The 20,802-nt window shown below is 44.5% G+C and overlaps 1 protein-coding gene across 2 annotated transcripts; it reads left to right on the top strand.

Moving 5' to 3' along the window:
- Positions 1-9,088: 9,088 nt before the first annotated feature.
- On the top strand, positions 9,089-20,306 carry LOC116366039 (very-long-chain 3-oxoacyl-CoA reductase-B-like). 2 transcript variants are annotated; one of them, XR_004208237.1, is made up of 11 exons: positions 9,216-9,570; positions 15,372-15,418; positions 15,830-15,905; positions 16,142-16,249; positions 16,456-16,520; positions 16,663-16,707; positions 16,923-16,957; positions 17,644-17,791; positions 18,403-18,552; positions 18,891-19,256; positions 19,314-20,306. XR_004208237.1 is itself a non-coding variant. In XM_031818344.1 (10 exons), the coding sequence occupies exons 1-10, from the start codon at positions 9,393-9,395 to the stop codon at positions 18,996-18,998; spliced, it is 960 nt and encodes a 319-aa protein (XP_031674204.1). In that variant the 5' UTR covers positions 9,089-9,392; the 3' UTR covers positions 18,999-20,306. The 2 variants fall into 2 exon arrangements, 1 of the variants encoding a protein (XP_031674204.1); XM_031818344.1 differs by having other exon boundaries at positions 9,089-9,570; positions 18,891-20,306.
- The last annotated feature ends 496 nt before the right edge of the window (positions 20,307-20,802 follow it).

Raw genomic sequence — 20,802 nt, 5'->3', positions numbered from 1 at the left:
TCGTTCCACTTCATGATTGTGTCCCACTTGTTGTTGATTCTTCACAAAAAAATACAGTTTTATATCTTTATGTTTGAAGCCTGAAATGTGGCAAAAGGTCGCAAAGTTCAAGGGGGCCGAATACTTTCGCAAGGCACTGTAGGTGAGAGTAGTATCACAACAACTCACTACAAGGGAGCTGTCGGGTAAGATGTGGTGCTGAAGTCATATATATATATATTTATCTTAATTTTGGGTTGAAACTAAAGACAAACAAAGAGGCTTTATTCTGCAGATCTAGTCCCTTGTCACATTCAATTGTTCAAAAGAAAACGTATATTAAAGTATAAAGTATATGATATATTTATGAATATATTAGGATTCAGGGCAGGTAAATCAACAGGAGACATTCCAGAGAGCTGCAACAACACATGACATGTGATCTTTATACATGTATAATGCTAAGCCTTTGTATTCGTTTTATGATTCAACCTGTGCTTCTTAGATGGTCAGGCAGCGTGATCCCCCCCCTCCCTCCCCCTCCCACAAACACACTGAGATTTAAACTGAGATTCGTTTCTAGTACTTCAATCTTTAAGTAGCCTACTGCCTACCCTGTATCTATAAAACCTTCCAAGGATCATGTTTATATTATATTTATCAAATGAAGCAGTCTTATAGTGTGCTCTCATGTAAAATTCAGCTCAGAGGCTTTGAAAACTCACGGACAATATAGTTCACGGTTGACTTTTTTTTAAAGCTTTGAAAACATTTAAAATCAGGAACTAGGCCTGGCTCTACTATCTGTTGTCAATATTATATTGACCTATTTATCTAGGAATTCTACATATTGAAGTATTTTCCCCCTCATGGTTGAGTCATTTATGAATGGTTTTAAATCAAATCAACGTTTATTGGTCGCCAAGACAATTGAGCAGATCTTATAGTGGGTGCAGCGAAATGCTTATGTCACTAGTTCCTAACAACGCAGTAAAATGTCAAACACAGAAATTATCCATTTTAAAAACAACAAAAAAGAAAGAAAATAAATAAATTGAGAAAGTTTGGGAATGAATCCAATTAACAACCCAACAGCACTGTAACAGTAACCCCAGAGCAATCTATACATATATACACCGGATGATACGGCACAATGTATACGAACAATGATACGTACAGCAGTAGAAATATTAGTGAGCTATGTCAATAATCCAGTATGTAAATAAATACGCGGTGTGTTAAAACAGTCTAACTAAAATGTAATGTAGAGTAGTATAAATATTAGAATGAGCTATGTCGAAATTACAGTATTTAAATACACAGTACAAAACCCCATAGTAAAAGGACCTGTCCAGAATACAGTATTTAAATAAACAGTACAAAACCCCATAGTAAAAGGACCTGTCCAGAATACAGTATTTAAATACACAGTACAAAACCCCATAGTAAAAGGACCTGTCCAGAATACAGTATTTAAATACACAGTACAAAACCCCATAACAATAAGAGTCCAGAATCTAAATCCTATTCAGCAACGTCAAAAAGTTTTAGGCAGGTCTGAAAAAATGCTGTAAAGTAAGAATGTTTTCAAAAATAGACACGTTAATAGATTATATTTATCAATTAACTAAATGAAAAGTGAGTGAACAGAGAAAAATCTACATCAAATCCATATTTGGTGTGACCACCCTTGGCCTTCAAAACAGCAGCGGATCTTCTAGGTACACTTGAACAAAGTCAGGGATTTTAGTCAGGTGTATGATTAAACAATTATACCAAACAGGTCCTAATGATCATCAATTCAATATGTAGTTTGAAACAAAATTATTAACTGAAACAGAAACAGCTGTGTAGGAGGAATAAAACTGGGTGAGGAACAGACAAACTCAGCTGACAAGGTGAGGTTACTGAAGACAGTTTACAATCAAAAGTCATACACCATGGCAAGACTGAGCACAGCAACAAGACACAAGGTACTGCATTAGCAAGTTCTCTCCCAGGCAGATATGGCAAGAATGAGTTTAGCAACAAGACACAAGGTACTGTATCAGTAAGGTCTCTCCCAGGCAGACATGTCAAGACTGAGAACAGCAACAAGACACAAGGTAGTTATACTGTATCAGCAAGGTCTCTCCCAGGCAGACATATCAAGACTGAGCACAGCAACAAGACACAAGGTACTGTATCAGCAAGGTCTCTCCCAGGCAGACATGTCAAGACTGAGCACAGCAACAAGACACAAGGTACTGCATCAGCAAGGTCTCTCTCAGGCAGACATGTCAAGACTGAGCACAGAAACGAGACACAATGTAGTTATACTGTATCAGCAAGGTCTCTCCCAGGCAGACATGTCAAGACTGAGAACAGCAACAAGACACAAGGTAGTTATACTGTATCAGCAAGGTCTCTCCCAGGCAGACATGTCAAGACTGAGCACAGCAACAAGACACAAGGTAGTTTATACTGCATCAGCAAGGTCTCTCCCAGGCTGACATGTCAAGACTGAGCACAGCAACAAGAGACAAGGTACTGCATCAGCAAGGTCTCTCCCAGGCAGACATGTCAAGACTGAGCACAGCAACAAGACACAAGGTAATTATACTGTATCAGCAAGGTCTCTCCCAGGCAGACATGGTAAGACTGAGCACAGCAACAAGACACAAGGTAGTTATACTGTATCAGCAAGGTCTCTCCCAGGCAGACATGCCAAGACTGAGCACAGCAACAAGACACAAGGTACTGTATCAGTAAGGTCTCTCCCAGGCAGACATGGTAAGACTGAGCACAGCAACAAGACACAAGGTAGTTATACTGTATCAGCAAGGTCTCTCCCAGGCAGACATGCCAAGACTGAGCACAGCAACAAGACACAAGGTACTGTATCAGTAAGGTCTCTCCCAGGCAGACATGTCAAGACTGAGCACAGCAACAAGACACAAGGTACTGTATCAGTAAGGTCTCTCCCAGGCAGACATGTCAAGACTGAGCACAGCAACAAGACACAAGGTACTGTATCAGTAAGGTCTCTCCCAGGCAGACATGTCAAGACTGAGCACAGCAACAAGACACAAGGTAGTGTATCAGTAAGGTCTCTCCCAGGCAGACATGTCAAGACTGAGCACAGCAACAAGACACAAGGTAGTGTATCAGTAAGGTCTCTCCCAGGCAGACATGTCAAGACTGAGCACAGCAACAAGACACAAGGTAGTGTATCAGTAAGGTCTCTCCCAGGCAGACATGTCAAGACTGAGCACAGCAACAAGACACAAGGTAGTGTATCAGTAAGGTCTCTCCCAGGCAGACATGTCAAGACTGAGCACAGCAACAAGACACAAGGTAGTGTATCAGTAAGGTCTCTCCCAGGCAGACATGTCAAGACTGAGCACAGCAACAAGACACAAGGTAGTGTATCAGTAAGGTCTCTCCCAGGCAGACATGTCAAGACTGAGCACAGCAACAAGACACAAGGTAGTGTATCAGTAAGGTCTCTCCCAGGCAGACATGTCAAGACTGAGCACAGCAACAAGACACAAGGTACTGCATCAGTAAGGTCTCTCCCAGGCAGACATGTCAAGACTGAGCACAGCAACAAGACACAAGGTAGTGTATCAGTAAGGTCTCTCCCAGGCAGACATGTCAAGACTGAGCACAGCAACAAGACACAAGGTAGTGTATCAGTAAGGTCTCTCCCAGGCAGACATGTCAAGACTGAGCACAGCAACAAGACACAAGGTAGTGTATCAGTAAGGTCTCTCCCAGGCAGACATTAAGGCAGACAGGGGTTTCCAGATGTGCTGTAAAGCTCCTGTGAAACGGGTAACGTTAAAGAACTGAGGTGCTGGGAAATGGCAGCAGGCGCTCTGGACTAATGAGTCAGAATTATAAATATTTGGCTGTAGCAGAAGGCAGTTTGTTTGCCGAAGGCCTGGAGAACGGAACACGAATGAGTGTCTGCAGGCAACAGTGAAGCATGGTGGAGGTTCCTTGCAAGTTTGGGGCTGCATTTCTGAAAATTCATTTGGTGATTTGGTCAGAATTAATGGTCTCCTCAATGCTGAGAAGTACCGGCAGATACTTGTCCATCATGCAATACCATCAGGGAGGCATCTGAATGGCCCCAAAAGCATTCTGCAGCATGACAACAACCCCAAACATACAGCGAATGTCATGAAGAACTTTCTCCAGTGTAAAGAAGAATAACGAGTCCTGGAAGTGATGGTAAGGCCCCCACAGAGCCCTGATCTCAACCTCATCGAGTCTGTCTGGGATTACATGAACAGAGATAAGTACCTGAGGCTGCCTAAATCCACAGAAGATCTGTGGTTAGTTCTCCAAGATGTTTGGGCCAACCTACCTGCCGAGTTCCTTCAAAAACTGTGTGCAAGTGTAGCTCAAAGAATTGATGCTGTTCTGAAGCCAAAGGGTGGTCACACCAAATATTGATTTGATGTAGATTTTTCCTCAGTTCACTCACTTTGCATTTTGTTAATTGATAAATATAATCTTTTAATGTGTCTATTTTTGAAAGCATTCTTACTTTACAGCATTTTTTCACACCTGCCTAAAACGTTTGCTCAGTACTGTCCATGTATGTGAAGGGTTTGTATAGACAGTATGGACAGTGTGTGAATAGAGAAGGTGTATATAGCAGTAGTTATATAGGATGAGCCATGACTTCACTCTTAGATAAAAAGGTGCTAAGTAAGACCATACAGGGTTTTTCGGTTTGTCCCCCCTTTTTTGTTGCTGGGTAGAACCCTTTGCAGAGGCTTCATCTAGAACCCTCTATGTGGGGTACTTCAAAGAACCCACTGTATATGGTTCTACCTAGAACCGTCCATGAAGGGTTATACCAAAAGCCATTTGATCTTCTGAAGGTTCTTACTAGAACCGTCTATGAAGGGTTCAACCAGCCTTATTAGCCTTTACAATTGTATTATTTATGGAAATACATACAGTGCGTTCAGAAAGTATTCTGACCTCTCTAAAATGTTTTAATTGATTAAATTGTTTTTTCCCCCCCCGACCTCATCAATACCCCATAATAACAAAGCAATTTTTTGCAAATGTATAATTAAATAAAAATATCCCATTTCCATAAGTATTCAGACCCTTTACTCATTGCTTGGTTGAAACACCTTTGGCAACGATTACAGCCTTGAGTCTTCTTGGGTATGACACTAGAAGCTTGGCACATCTGTATTTGGGGAGTTTCTCCCATTCTTCTCTGCAGATCCTCTCAAGCTCTGTCAGGTTGGATGGGGAGCGACGCTGCACAGGTCTTTCCATAGATGTTTGATCGTGTTCAAGTCCGGGCTCTGTCTGGGCCACTCAAGGACATTCAGAGACCTGTCCCGAAGCCACTCCTGCGTTGTCTTGGCTGTGTGCTTCGGGTTGTTTAGAGTTTCCTGTTGTATGGTGAATCTCTGCCCAGTCTGAGGTCCTGAGCGCTCTGGAGCAGGTTCACATCAATGATCTCTCTATACTTTGCTCCATTCAATCCACACATCATGATGCTGCCACCACAATGCTTCACCGTAGGGATGGTGCCAGGTTTACTCCAGATGTGACACTTGGCATTCAGGCCAAACTTGGTTTCATCAGACCAGAGAATCTTGTTTCTCATGGTCTGAGAGTCCTTTAGGTGCCTTTTGGCACCTAAGTGGGCTGCCATGCCTTTTATTGAGATGAGGCTTCCGTCTGGCCACTCTACCATTAAGGTCTGATTGGCGGAGTGCTGCAGAGATGGCTGTCCTTCTGGAAGGTTCTCCCATCTCCACAGAGGAACTCTGGAGCTCTGTAAGAGTGACCATCAGGTTCTTGGTCACCTCCCTTCTCCCCCGATTGCTCAATTTGGCCGTGCGGCCAGCTCTAGGAAGAGTCTTGGTGGTTCCAAACTTCTTCACCTTAAGAATGATGGAGGCCACTGTGTTCTTGGGGACCTTCAATGCTGCATAATGTTTTTGGTGCCTTTCCCCAGATCTGTGCCTCAACACAATCCTCTCTTGGAGCTCTACGAACAATTCATTCGATCTCATGGCTTGGTTTTTGCTCTGACATGCACTGTCAACTGTGGGACCTTATAGACAGGTGTGTGCCTTTCCAAATCATGTCCAATCAATTGAATTTGCCACAGGTTGACTCAAACGAAGTTTTAGAAACATCTCAAGGATGATCAATGGAAACAGGATGCACCTCAACTCAATTTCAAATCTGAATAGCCAAGGGTCTGAATACTTATGTAAATAAGGTATTTCAGTTTTAATTTTTTTATAAATTAGCAAATATGTCTAAAAAACAGATTTTTCTTTGTCATTCTGAGGTTTTGTGTGTAGATTGGTGAGGGAAATAGTTTATTTAATCAATTCTAGAATAAGGCTGTAATGTAACAAAATCCATTGGAATCCAACCAGAGTTATGATATTGTTAATCACCCGCAACCTGCATTCAGAATGACTGCCAGGGTAGGCAGTCATTCAATCATCTCAACTGGAACAACCATCTCAGTAAAAGGTGCTATAAATCCGACAGTTTGGATTAGTTTAGAAAACTGTAGGTTATTTATCTTTGTGTAGCATAAAATATATTAACCAGTCAATGTACATGCAAAAACACAGATATTACAGTAAAACAAACCAATCTAAATGTCTTCCTGCAATAGAGCATGCTGGGAAATACTATGGTTCTATGTAGAACCCTTTTTTCTTTAAAAAGAATCCTTCTTGCCTTCCAAAAAATCCCCAAAGAACCCGTTCTTCTAAAAATGGTTCTTAGGATGTTAAAAGGTTCGAGATGAAACCCTTTGCCTTATAAAGCACCCTTCTCTTCCAAAAGGGTTCTTCTGATCAAAACGGTTCTTGGTAGAACCCTATCCCTCCGCAAAGAACCCTTTTGTAACCCTTTTTTCTAAGAGTGTTAGAATACAGTATATACATATGAAGCAGGTAAACAGTATGTAAACATTATTAAAGTGACCAGTGTTCAATGACTCTGTGTACATAGGGCAGCGGCCTCTTTAGGTGCAGGGTAGAGTATCAGGTGGTAGCCGGCTAGTGACAGTGTCTGAGGTTCCGGGCAGTGTACCCTCCGGAGACTTTTGCGTTTTGTGGACAATGCAATTGCTGTACCAGGCGATGATACAGCCTGACAGGATGCTCTCAATGATGCATCTGTAAATGTTTGTGAGGTTCTTGGGGGCCAAGCCAAATTTCCTCAGCTTCCTTAGATTGAAGAGGTGCTGTTGTTTTTCACCACAGTGTGTGTGGGAAGGGACCATTTCAGGTCGTCAGTTACGTGCAAGCAGAAGAATTGGACTCCACTGCAGAGTCCAGTAATAATAATAATATATTAACACAATAACAGTCAAAAGTTTGGACACACCTACTCATTCCTGGGTTTTTCATTATTTTTACTATTTTCTACACTGTAGAATAATAGTGAAGACATCAAAATATGAAATAAACACATTTGGAATCATGTAGTAACCATAAAATGGTTAAACAAATCTAAATATATTTTATGATTTAGATTCTTCAAAGTAGCCACCCGTTGCCTTGACGACAGCTTCATGAGGTAGTCACCTGGAATACATTTCAATTAACAGGTGTGCCTGTTTATTTCCTTCTTAATGCGTTTGAGACAATCAGTTGTGTTGTGACAAGGTATGGGTGGTATACAGAATACAGCCCTATTTGGTAAAAGACCAAATCCATATTATGGCAATAATGGCTCAAATAAGCAAAGAGAAAAGTCAGTAAGTCCAACATTACTTTAAGACATGAAGGCCAGTCAATTCTGATTTTTTTTCAACAACTTAGAAAGTTTCTTCAAGTGCAGTCGCAAAAACCATCAAGAGCTATGATGAAACTTTTCTCTCATAAGTCCACCACAGGAAAGGAAGACCCAGAGTTACCTCTGCTTGGAGAGGATAAATTCATTAGAGATACCAGCCTAGGAAATTGCAGGCCAAATAAAAGCTTCACAGAGTTCAAGTAACAGACACATCTCAACATCAACTGTAAACCAGGCCTTCATGGTCGAATTGCTGCAAAAGAGACCACTACTAAAGGACACCAATAATAAGAAGAGACTTGCTTGGCCAAGAAACGCGAACAATGGACATTAGACCAGTGGAAATCTGTCCTTTGGTCTGATTAGTCCAAATCTTTTGGTTCCAAGATTTTTGGTTCCAACCGCCATGTCTTTGTGAGATGCAGAGTAGGTGAACGGATGATCTCTGCATATGTGGTTTCCATCGTGAAGCACGGAGGAGGAGGTGTGATGGTGTGGGGGTGCTTTGCCGGTGACACTGTCAGTGATTTATTTAGAATTCAAGGCACACTTAACCAGCATGGCTACCACAGCACTCTGCAGGGATACACCATCCCATCTGGTTTGCGCTTAGTGGGACTATCATTCGTTTTTTAACTGGACAATGACCCAACATACCTCCATGCTGTGTAAGGGCTATTTTACCAAGAAGGAGAGTGATGGAGTGCTGCATCTGATCACCTGGTCTTCACAATCACCCAACCTCAACCCAAATGGGATGGTTGTGATGAGTTGGACCGCAGAGTGAAAGAAAAGCAGCCAACATGTGCTCAGCATATGTGGGAACTCTTTCAAGACTGTTGGAAAAGCATTCCAGGTAAAGCTGGTTGAGAGAATGCCAAGAGTGTGCAAAGTTGTCATCAAGGCAAAGGGTGGCTACTTTGAAGAATCTAAAATCTAAAATGTATTTCGATTTGTTTAAACACTTTTTTGGTTACTATATGAATCCATATGTGTTATTTCATAGTTTTGATGTCTTCACTATTATTCTACAATGTATAACAACTGTAAAAATAAAGAAAACCCCTTGAATAAGTAGGTGTGTCCAAACTTTTGACTGGTACTGTATATTATTTGTTTTATTAATACCAAAAACAAACTGAACATTGAACACAGACAACGATGAAAGCTATATACAGGGTTAGCCAGATCTAGTGAAATAATATTACAGCACAAACCAATCAGAAATGTGAAAATCTGGTGTCATAAATATTCATCCAGTCAGATATGATGAAAGTGTTGGTCCCGCCTTCCTCGTCCATGAAGATAAAAAAAAAATACTAATAATGAGAATGGCTGTCGATACACATGTCATTGCTGCTCTACGAATTGACGCAAATATAAACGAATCGAAAAGGAGCATATTTTGACAGATTCCAACGTCAACAAATCGGTGCTGCAAACCAGTGAATGCGGAAGTGTCAGACGCGGAAGTAAAGCCAAATATAAAGGCACGAGCTTAAAGTTACTGGCTGCAGCATGTACAAGAGGCTTTTGCAATAGATGCACGTCTGGTAGACAGCCATTTGTAATTCCATACATTTGATCTCACAAATTAGTTGTGAAAGCCGTGTGCAAATATCATGTCGTCAACTGGAGAGACTTTACTACGGGCGGTGGAGACTCCGCTCTTCTGGATAGGCGCGTTGACTGCGGCCTATTTCTCAGTGTGCTCCGTATGTCGTTTGCTGTCAGGGCTCAGAGTTTGGGTGCTGGGGAATGGACGGGTGGTATCACCTGCTAAACTCGGAAAATGGGCAGGTGAGTAGCTAGCAAGCAATATTTATATAAAGACAAGGTTTGCATGACCTCACCATTTGCTTTATTCCCTGCTTTTTTTCTGTGAAGGTTTCTTTAGTCGCTGATGAAAGAGAATTGCCATATGTTTCGAAAGCCGTATCTCAAGCGATGATTGACGCGTCTAAACGTTAAAACACAGTGTATGAATTGTAGTTCACATGAGCCATCAAGGCTAATGACTCAGGACTGTCTAGTGAGGTCAGGATGCTGCCTGGTGTTTGAGAGCTAGTAGTGAGTTAGCCCTGCCTGTACTTAAATCAATCACCCTCGACCCAGTAGAATATGGTTCAGTTTATAGTGTGAATCACACAATTTTTCTCCTAGCAATCAGTAGGATATTGTAGCTAATAGAATACATGTAGTGTTTCCCCTAGGATTTCTCTGCAGGGGTGGCAAAGTTAGCGTGGGGACCACAGTTTGAGGTCCTCTTGGCGTTCGAGACAACTGTGCTGTTTTTAAAGTGGATTTCCTGCAATTCTACACAATTTGCTATTGTTTATGTCTAAAGTTTTCAGTGACTCAAACATAACTAGATCAATGGGAACACAATGCCAATCTCCCTGATTGTCCAGTTTTTATTTTGGTGATGGCTAGTTCTCAAAGATCATATATATATATATATATACATATTGCTATTTGTTTTTTAAAAGTTTCACCATCCTGAAAAATATTGAAGTTTTACTGTAAATGTGTTCACTGCTTAATGCATATAGGGGAAAGGCTGGCCAGCCCTATTGACCTTAGGAACACACCGTGGCCTCTGCTTTGTAGACAACACATCAGTATTGCGTCGGCATGACATGAGTCTGCCTTTCCTCACAGAAGTGAGTGATAGGCTACATTAATGTTTACCCAACCTTATTGCTTGGTCAAGGCCATTCAGGGTTACCACATCAGGATGACTACATAAGAGGTGGCAGGTAGCCTAGCGCTTAGAGCCAGTAACCGAAAGGTCCCTAGTTTGAATCCCTGAGCTGACGAGGTGAAAAATCTGTCTTGAGCAAGGCACCTAACCCTAATTGCTCCAGGGTTACCGTTGATTATAGTAGACCCTGGTTGTGAACCCTACTCTCTGAGTGTCTCGGGGAGAGTGGGATATGCACAAAAAAAAAAACATTTCCAATTCACATGTGTATTAATACACACGTATACATGTGTGAAATAGGGCAAGTATAAGCACCCAGTGAAATTATTATTATTATTATTATATTTGAGTCCATCCATCTTTGAAGTGTAAACACCAGGTTAGGGCTTTGACCATGTGACTGTAAAACACAGCTGTGCCGATCACACCCAGAAGTGGACTGGTTCCAGGAAGTTTTTATGCCATTGAAATCCCATTTCGAAATGAAAAATAAGCCCCTGTAAATTAAAGCACAGGTCAAAACTTCTGTGTTTGGCATGTGACACGGAGTACCAGGAATGGTATGTTAACACCAAACGGGTCTGGATTTCGGGCTAGCTGCCAAGGCCTGCTGAATATCGGTCTTGTCATGCTCTGCTGATTTTTAAGTACAGGTTTGCTCAAGTTTGCAGCAAAGGGAAATGATAAATGTGGGGACATTTCAACCAATTTTGACATGTGTTGTATGTAGCTTATTTAGAAGCTGTGTGAATAGCTATTATACAGCTTCCCCCCTCGCTCACTGAAGCAGAGGTGATTGAGAGAATGGCCTGATTATGTAAGAAGACTAGAGCCATTCATAAATGCGGCTGAGGAGTCAGAGTATTCTGTTTCAATTACACTTTACTGTTGGCAGTGTTGTGGAGCAGCATCACGTAACACAGGGTCCATATCTCTAGCCCCTCCTCCCATTCACAAAGACCTATATTCACTATCTTTCTGTGCATTCACGCCTCTTACCCCTTCCTCATCCTGTTCTGAGCTTCCATCCCTCCTCCTCCCTGTCTCTTTCTGTCACGACAGCTGCTCTGTCTCTACACCATGGTTATTTAGCTTCTCATACAGTTATATTGTCAAGTCCTTTATTAAAATGCCTTGGCTCATGAGTTAGTTCTGGTGTGATTAACAGATTGTTGGACACTGGTAGCATTAAGTGGACCACTCTCTGTCATTGGTTGAAGGAGGTCGTTCTCAGGTCATTGTTACGTTCCACACTGGTGTTCTTCTGTCTGCTTCAAGTTGGACAGGAAGGGGGATCTTTTGGAACAAAAATGAAATAAAAGTTTGAAAAAATCCTAGCATGTATTACAACTGACTAAAAACAAATATGCTTTGGAAGAGTGATCTTTGCCAATTTACATTTGTAAATCATTATTTAGATATAATTGCTGAAAGTTGGGATATTAATTAAATATTGCCCACTTCATCAGCTGCATATTTGCAGATGTGGGCTGAGTCATGAGCTTTATACCATAACTGGGACATGATGTGGAAAAAAACATAGCAATTTGATATTTTGGGTCAAGGAATGCTGAGGTGTGAGAAACCGCTGGGAGCAGCAGCTCGTTGGTATTCTGTGCAGCAACTGTGCTAGACGAGGCTGCAGCCTTCTGCTATTTTAAACCTGCACTTCTTTTTTTAGCTCAGAATATTCAGCAGCAGAAGCACCGCTGTCTGGCCGAGAAGCACTAACAATTTTCATTTCTTTATCATTTGAAGACGTATGAGGATGTTGAAGGATGCCATTCAAGCCCATCTAGGTTAGGTCCTATGAGTAGATTCTTCTACCATCTTCCCTGACCTAGCATATATTTATGATGGCATCTCTTCAAATGGACACTTAGAAAAATATTTCAATTTTTTAGTAAATTGAAGGAACATGCCTTGTGCTCGAAACAGTGAGTTTCATTCTTAAAACGGCTTAAAATAACCAGCGGAAGCTTCCCCTGTCGCCCATACGGACCCCCTCTCTCTCTGAAACAGTGAGTTTCATTCTTAAAATAACCAGCGGAAGCTTCCCCTGTCGCCCATACGGACCCCCCCTCTCTCTCTGAAACAGTGAGTTTCATTCTTAAAATAACCAGCGGAAGCTTCCCCTGTCGCCCATACGGACCCCCCCTCTCTCTGGAACAGTGAGTTTCATTCTTAAAATAACCAGCGGAAGCTTCCCCTGTCGCCCATACGGAGCCCCCCCTCTCTCTGAAACAGTGAGTTTCATTCTTAAAACAGCTTAAAATAACCAGCGGAAGCTTCCCCTGTCGCCCATACGGAGCCCCCCCTCTCTCTGAAACAGTGAGTTTCATTCTTAAAATAACCAGCGGAAGCTTCCCCTGTCGCCCATACGGACCCCCCCTCTCTCTGAAACAGTGAGTTTCATTCTTAAAACAGCTTAAAATAACCAGCGGAAGCTTCCCCTGTCGCCCATACGGAGCCCCCCCTCTCTCTGAAACAGTGAGTTTCATTCTTAAAACAGCTTAAAATAACCAGCGGAAGCTTCCCCTGTCGCCCATACGGACCCCCCCCCTCTCTCTGTTCTATTGCTCTGTTCTATTTTTAGCTCTCTACCCTCCTTTCTGATCTCACTCCCTCCATTCTGGTCCCTCCCCAGTGAATGCCTGGCTGCTTCCCATCTTCCTCTGCTTTAAGGCAACAGCAGTGGAGAGTTGGGTCTAGGGATGGGTGGAGAGTTGGGTCTGGGGAGGGAAGGAGAGTTGGGTCTGGGGAGGAAAGGAGAGTTGGGTCTGGGGAGGGAAGGAAAGGAGAGTTGGGTCTGGGGAGGGAAGGAAAGGAGAGTTGGGTCTGGGGAGGGAAGGAAAGGAGAGTTGGGTCTGGGGAGGGAAGGAAAGGAGAGTTGGGTCTGGGGAGGGAAGGAAAGGAGAGTTGGGTCTGGGGAGGGAAGGAAAGGAGAGTTGGGTCTGGGGAGGGAAGGAAAGGAGAGTTGGGTCTGGGGAGGGAAGGAAAGGAGAGTTGGGTCTGGGAAGGGAAGGAAAGGAGAGTTGGGTCTGGGAAGGGAAGGAAAGGAGAGTTGGGTCTGGGAAGGGAAGGAAAGGAGAGTTGGGTCTGGGAAGGGAAGGAAAGGAGAGTTGGGTCTGGGAAGGGAAGGAAAGGAGAGTTGGGTCTGGGAAGGGAAGGAAAGGAGAGTTGGGTCTGGGAAGGGAAGGAAAGGAGAGTTGGGTCTGGGAAGGGAAGGAAAGGAGAGTTGGGTCTGGGAAGGGAAGGAAAGGAGAGTTGGGTCTGGGAAGGGAAGGAAAGGAGAGTTGGGTCTGGGAAGGGAAGGAAAGGAGAGTTGGGTCTGGGAAGGGAAGGAAAGGAGAGTTGGGTCTGGGAAGGGAAGGAAAGGAGAGTTGGGTCTGGGAAGGGAAGGAAAGGAGAGTTGGGTCTGGGAAGGGAAGGAAAGGAGAGTTGGGTCTGGGAAGGGAAGGAAAGGAGAGTTGGGTCTGGGAAGGGAAGGAAAGGAGAGTTGGGTCTGGGAAGGGAAGGAAAGGAGAGTTGGGTCTGGGAAGGGAAGGAAAGGAGAGTTGGGTCTGGGAAGGGAAGGAAAGGAGAGTTGGGTCTGGGAAGGGAAGGAAAGGAGAGTTGGGTCTGGGAAGGGAAGGAAAGGAGAGTTGGGTCTGGGAAGGGAAGGAAAGGAGAGTTGGGTCTGGGAAGGGAAGGAAAGGAGAGTTGGGTCTGGGAAGGGAAGGAAAGGAGAGTTGGGTCTGGGAAGGGAAGGAAAGGAGAGTTGGGTCTGGGAAGGGAAGGAAAGGAGAGTTGGGTCTGGGAAGGGAAGGAAAGGAGAGTTGGGTCTGGGAAGGGAAGGAAAGGAGAGTTGGGTCTGGGAAGGGAAGGAAAGGAGAGTTGGGTCTGGGAAGGGAAGGAAAGGAGAGTTGGGTCTGGGAAGGGAAGGAAAGGAGAGTTGGGTCTGGGAAGGGAAGGAAAGGAGAGTTGGGTCTGGGAAGGGAAGGAAAGGAGAGTTGGGTCTGGGAAGGGAAGGAAAGGAGAGTTGGGTCTGGGAAGGGAAGGGAAGGAAAGGAGAGTTGGGTCTGGGAAGGGAAGGAAAGGAGAGTTGGGTCTGGGAAGGGAAGGGAAGGAAAGGAGAGTTGGGTCTGGGGAGGGAAGGAAAGGAAAGGAGAGTTGGAAAACAGAGCTCACTGACAGCCAGTAAAGGCTAAATATAGCTACTGCTGTCTCCTTCCCCGCCGTCTCAGTACCTGCATCACCATCGTCATCCTGTCTTTACCACTAGAATGGGATCAGTGTCCCCTTCCCGTCCGTCTCAGTACCTGCATCACCATCGTCATCCTGTCTTTACCACTAGAATGGGATCAGTGTCCCCTTCCCCTCCGTCTCAGTACCTGCATCACCATCGTCATCCTGTCTTTACCACTAGAATGGGATCAGTGTCCCCTTCCCCTCCGTCTCAGTACCTGCATCACCATCGTCATCCTGTCTTTACCACTAGAATGGGATCAGTGTCCCTTCCCCTCAGTCTCAGTACCTGCATCACCATCGTCATCCTGTCTTTACCACTAGAATGGGATCAGTGTCCCCTTCCCCTCCGTCTCAGTACCTGCATCACCATCGTCATCCTGTCTTTACCACTAGAATGGGATCAGTGTCCCTTCCCTTCCCCTCCGTCTCAGTACCTGCATCACCATCGTCATCCTGTCTTTACCACTAGAATGGGATCAGTGTCCCTTCCCCTCAGTCTCAGTACCTGCATCACCATCGTCATCCTGTCTTTACCACTAGAATGGGATCAGTGTCCCCTTCCCCTTAATGTAGTTTATTTATTTCTGGGTCAGTTGTGAGCAGTGTCGGTCTGTTTTGTTTACCCTTGATTAATAAACCCTTTCTCCTTGTTCGTCTTCTCCCTCAGTTGTGACAGGAGCCACGGATGGAATCGGGAAAGCCTATGCGGAGGAGGTAAGACTGAATCCCGGGGTTTCAGACATTTCAGGCCCCTTCACGGGGGAACCGAAGTGAGTGACTCATCAGAGAGAGAGGTTTAACCAGGAGGTCAGAGTAGTGACACACACACACTCAAAGGTTTGCCTTTTGCGAGCAAGCGCTGAGGGATTTATGCTGCATAGCCAGGGCAGAATTTATTTAAGAAGTAGTCATTTTTTCAAGGGAGTTCCCATCAGTCATGATCAATGCCCTGCTTGATAACAGTGCTGTCCTTTTCATTGTTGATGATGGCTATTGTTGATTTAGGTCATGGATCTGGGTGCAGTGTGTGTGTGGTAGTGTTGAATGTTAGACCCTCTTTAACGGCCGGTCTTAAAGATGGTCTTAGTGTCCATGCTGAGTGTTGGTTTCTGTCGGTCTCCACAGCTGGCTCGGAGGGGATTTTCCATTGTGCTAATCAGCCGCACCCAGGAGAAACTGGATGATGTGGCCAAGTCCATCGGTGAGTAGTTACACCAGGGGGTATGTTCATTAGGCATGGGGAAACCTTGGACTAGAGGAGAATGAGAATCTCCAGTTGTTTTGTGTGATGGGGCCCTCTGCTGTTCACTATGGTGTATTAACATCTGAGCCCCCACATCTTTACAGATGAGTCTACTACAATCTCACTCCCTAAAGCTCACCTTTCGTTGTTTCAGTACCTTTTTAATGTTACAGTAACTGCGTCTTCCCTCCTAGAGAGCAAATATGGAGTTGAGACCAAATCCATCGCTGTAGATTTCAGTGCGACGGACATATATCCCAAGATTGAAGCTGGACTGACCGGGCTAGAGATTGGCGTTCTGGGTAAGAGAGAGAGGCAGTCCACGACCGTGACGTTTTTTTTTTTTTTTGTGTGAATCATTCAGATGGTGTGGTCCTCTTTTAAAACGCTGCTGCCCCCCTTTGGTTAGAAGTTGAAAATCAAGTGCAGAGAGGCATCACTTCTTCCATTCCCTTAAATGATGTTGTATCTAAAAGATCTGACTGTTCTACATGGCTTTTATCCCTAGTAAATAATGTGGGAATGTCCTACTCCTATCCGGAATTCTTCCTCAACGTTCCCAACCTGGATAGTGTGAGTCTGAATGGCCTTGTGATTGTTCCCGTCCCATCTATTGTGTACCAAGATGACTTATCTCACACATTCTGTTCTATGAAAACATTACGCCTCAGAGATGAACCCAGAACTAAATCGTTGTTTTATTCTGCCCTTGCAGTTCATCGACACAATGGTGAACATCAACATCACGTCTGTTTGCCAGGTCAGTAATCATTATGGGACTGGAAGCCCAGTAATACACTAATGAACATTTTGATTAATCAAGTCTTATTTGCCTTATCTGTCACGCACTACAATGAGCGCATGCACACACACACACACACACACACACAGCCATATGAGGCAGACGATTGGTTCCCAGCCCAAAGCAACAGCATGCTTTCTGCTCTAAAACCCACAATCCCTCTCTTTATACAGATGACCCGTATGGTGCTACCTGGGATGGTAGAGAGGTAAGTGGAGGTGGTGACTGTATCTGGGGTTCTCAGGGAGGGACGGAGGTGGTGGAGGGATCTGGAGTTCTCGGGAGGGACGGGTGGAGGGATCTGGGGTTCTCAGGGAGGGACGGAGGTGGTGGAGGGATCTGGGGTTCTCAGGGAGGGACGGAGGTGGTGGAGGGATCTGGGGTTCTCAGGGAGGGACGGAGGTGGTGGAGGGATCTGGGGTTCTCGGGAGGGACGGACAGAGGGATCTGGGGTTCTCGGGAGGGACGGACAGAGGGATCTGGGGTTCTCGGGAGGGACGGACAGAGGGATCTGGGGTTCTCGGGAGGGACGGACAGAGGGATCTGGGGTTCTCTGGGAGGGATCTGGGGTTCTCTGGGAGGGATCTGGGGTTCTCTGGGAGGGATCTGGGGTTCTCTGGGAGGGATCTGGGGTTCTCTGGGAGGGATCTGGGGTTCTCTGGGAGGGATCTGGGGTTCTCTGGGAGGGACGGAGGGATCTGGGGTTTCCAGGGAGGGAATGGTTGTCGGCTAGTAGAGCCGCTCTGGTCAGTAGAGATTCTCCTACTCACACTTCCCAAAGTGTAATGCTTATTCCCAAACTCTTATACTCACCATGCTCATGTACTGGTCTCTGACCGGAGGTCGGCCTGGTCTCTGAGCCCTAAACATTAGATTGCGTGTCACCTGTTTCAGGAAAAAGGGGGCAATCCTCAACATCTCTTCTGCCAGTGGGATGTACCCTTGTCCCCTCCTCACGGTCTACTCTGCCTCGAAGGCTTTTGTGGACTTCTTCTCCCGAGGGCTAGAGGCTGAGTACAAGAGCAAAGGGATCCTCATCCAGGTGAGACTGAAGACTGACCTGTTTTAACCAATCATTTGTATATCCACTAGATGACTGATAGTGGGCTCTGTGTTGAAGCCATTGTGCCGCCATCTTGGCTCTCCCCCAACATTGTAAAATATATGTTGGAAGGTATAGCAATGCATGTATTAATGTCTACATTTGTTTATGCCATGTTTATTCTATTAGAGACGGCTTAATGCATGTTTTTAAATTGAGAATTTCTTTGTTTATATAAACATTTTCCTTGTTGTATTGATGACTGTTACTGTCCCCATGACAACAGAAAATACTTAAATACATGTCATTTTGAAATGCTGTATAAGTCCATCCATTCCTATGGAGGACTGTTCTACTGGGGAGAGCCAATATGACCAACCGGTGACTTCAAAGCCTCTCAATGGCCAATACATAGCATCAGCAATCCAGGGTTTATATACATTTGTTTCACCCCCCCCCCCCAGAAACCCCCACAATGTTATCCCTAACACGTCAGCCATACTGTCTCTCCCGGGGGACAAGCTTGGTCATATTTAGCTGTCGGAGTTTGTTTTCAAACCAGTGAGGGAACATCCATGTAAATTTGAGTAACAGTCGTTTCTCCTCCCCAGAGTGTCCTGCCATTCTTTGTGGCCACCAAGCTGAGTAAGATCCGGCGAGCCACACTGGACAAGCCCAACCCTGACCGCTATGTGGCCGCGGAGCTCAACACGGTGGGGCTGCAGAGCCAGACCAACGGCTACCTGCCTCACGCAGTCATGGTAGGGACGGGCTAACCATACGATAGAATACTTCACTGTCCATTTCCATGGACATTTTTAGGGTTCAGGATGACTGTTTTTATCACAAGGTTGAACAAGTAGATCCTTGTCAGGTTACACCAGATTCTACCTCATCAGTTTATGACGATTCTTCCCTGACAGTTAGCCACAAATGATCATTGCTTGAAGCTCATGCTTTTGCAAATGCAGAACTATTCAAGTGGCAAGTATCTTGATGAAAGTTAATAGTAATGAATTTAGACTGTAAATACCCAACGAATTATGATATTAACAGGCATGGATTCCCAGACCAGATTAGTGATGTTTTGTTTCCTCAGGGCTGGCTGACCACTGTGCTGTGCCCTGCCAGGCTCCTGAACAGCTACATCATGGGGCTACACCTGGGGATGCGCTCACGCTACCTGAAGAAACAGAAACAGGGCTAGAGGTACGATCAGGGGAAAGGAGGGGCAGGTGTGGAGAGAAAGGGGACCAACACGAATCCACCTGCTCCGTTCTTCCATACCCCTCACAGACCAGGCACAGGGCTGGCAGACTGCTAGTGTGTTGAATTTAGTCTACAGTATTCTCTGGCTTGGCTAATCAGCTCGGAGGAACATCCTGGAGTTGAAGCATTGACCAGGCACTTAAACATAATGCACTAAGTTCAATTAAACTGTTGAATTTTTTCTTCTTGTGGACAGGTATTAGGAGCTGTGCTTGTGGAGCGACCACTTCAAAAAACAATACTAGTTGGACAGGTATTAGGAGCTGTGCTTGTGGAGCGACCACTTCAAAAAACAATACTAGTTGGACAGGTATTAGGAGCTGTGCTTGTGGAGCGACCACTTCAAAAAACAATATAATACTATAATACTAGTTGCAACTTTATTCCTTCCAAATGTTTTGTTGTTGGAGTCGTGTTGAACTCAGAAAAAAAACAAATATTGAAAGAAATGGATTTGAGTCAATCTGAAACGGCAAAGGGCAGGAAAATGGCTGTTCTCCCTGGATTGTATTTACAATGAAAAAGGTTGTTGTGTACAAATCATGTATTAATGAACCTACAAAAGGGAGACTAAAGAGACCTAGTTAACAGAACGGTTCCTGTTTGCATACTGGTTGGATTGATGTCCCGTTTTGAAGAAGGTTGTGTCTGCTAGCATGTCAGTATGGTAGGTAGTTAACACACTAGGGAATGGGTTGAGTTAACCCGGTCTTGTTTGGACTGACTGGTTGGTCTTCAATACAGAAGGGACACTACAAGCCATTCTCTGGTCATCAAGGCAGTGTCTCAACAACAACAACAAAAAGTAGATACAAGCTGTTAAACAGTTCAGGCCATTTTACTGTTGAACCAAATGCCTTGTCCAACTGTTTTGTTCTGGTTAATTTCTATCAAGCAGTCAGTGGTCCGTTAACAGATGTTTCTTAACATGCTTCACACGCTGTCTGTTTTTTCAACTCTAAGCATTTTGTTGTACATCTTAATGCCACTGTTATCTTACTCTATGAGCTCACCAAGGTGACACATTAATATTGTCTTCTGTTATTTGGTTAATGAAAGCTTGGCCTTTGATTTGCTTTTACATGCATTTAAGGTCTTTAACATTGTGGGAATTTGTAAGGTTTGGTCGAGAGCTTGTGTATATTCCCAGTCTGTCATGCTGGCCTCAATAAAACACTGTTCAACCATCTCTCTGGCATGTTCCTGGTCTGTCATGCTGGCCTCAATAAAACACTGTTCAACCGTCTCTCTGGCATGTTCCCAGTCTGTCATGCTGGCCTCAATAAAACACTGTTCAACCATCTCTCTGGCATGTTCCCAGTCTGTCATGCTGGCCTCAATAAAACACTGTTCAACCATCTCTCTGGCATGTTCCTGGTCTGTCATGCTGGCCTCAATAAAACACTGTTCAACCATCTCTCTGGCATGTTCCTGGTCTGTCATGCTGGCCTCAATAAAACACTGTTCAACCATCTCTCTGGCATGTTCCCGGTCTGTCATGCTGGCCTCAATAAAACACTGTTCAACCATCTCTCTGGCATGTTCCTGGTCTGTCATGCTGGCCTCAATAAAACACTGTTCAACCATCTCTCTGGCATGTTCCTGGTCTGTCATGCTGGCCTCAATAAAACACTGTTCAACCATCTCTCTGGCATGTTCCTGGTCTGTCATGCTGGCCTCAATAAAACACTGTTCAACCATCTCTCTGGCATGTTCCTGGTCTGTCATGCTGGCCTCAATAA

The sequence above is a fragment of the Oncorhynchus kisutch genome, unplaced genomic scaffold (genome assembly GCF_002021735.2).
Source record: "Oncorhynchus kisutch isolate 150728-3 unplaced genomic scaffold, Okis_V2 scaffold1344, whole genome shotgun sequence".
Classification (NCBI taxonomy): Eukaryota; Metazoa; Chordata; class Actinopteri; order Salmoniformes; family Salmonidae; genus Oncorhynchus; species Oncorhynchus kisutch.
The sequence above is the reverse complement of the archived record's forward strand: the minus strand, read 5'-3'. Positions and strand labels throughout refer to the sequence as shown.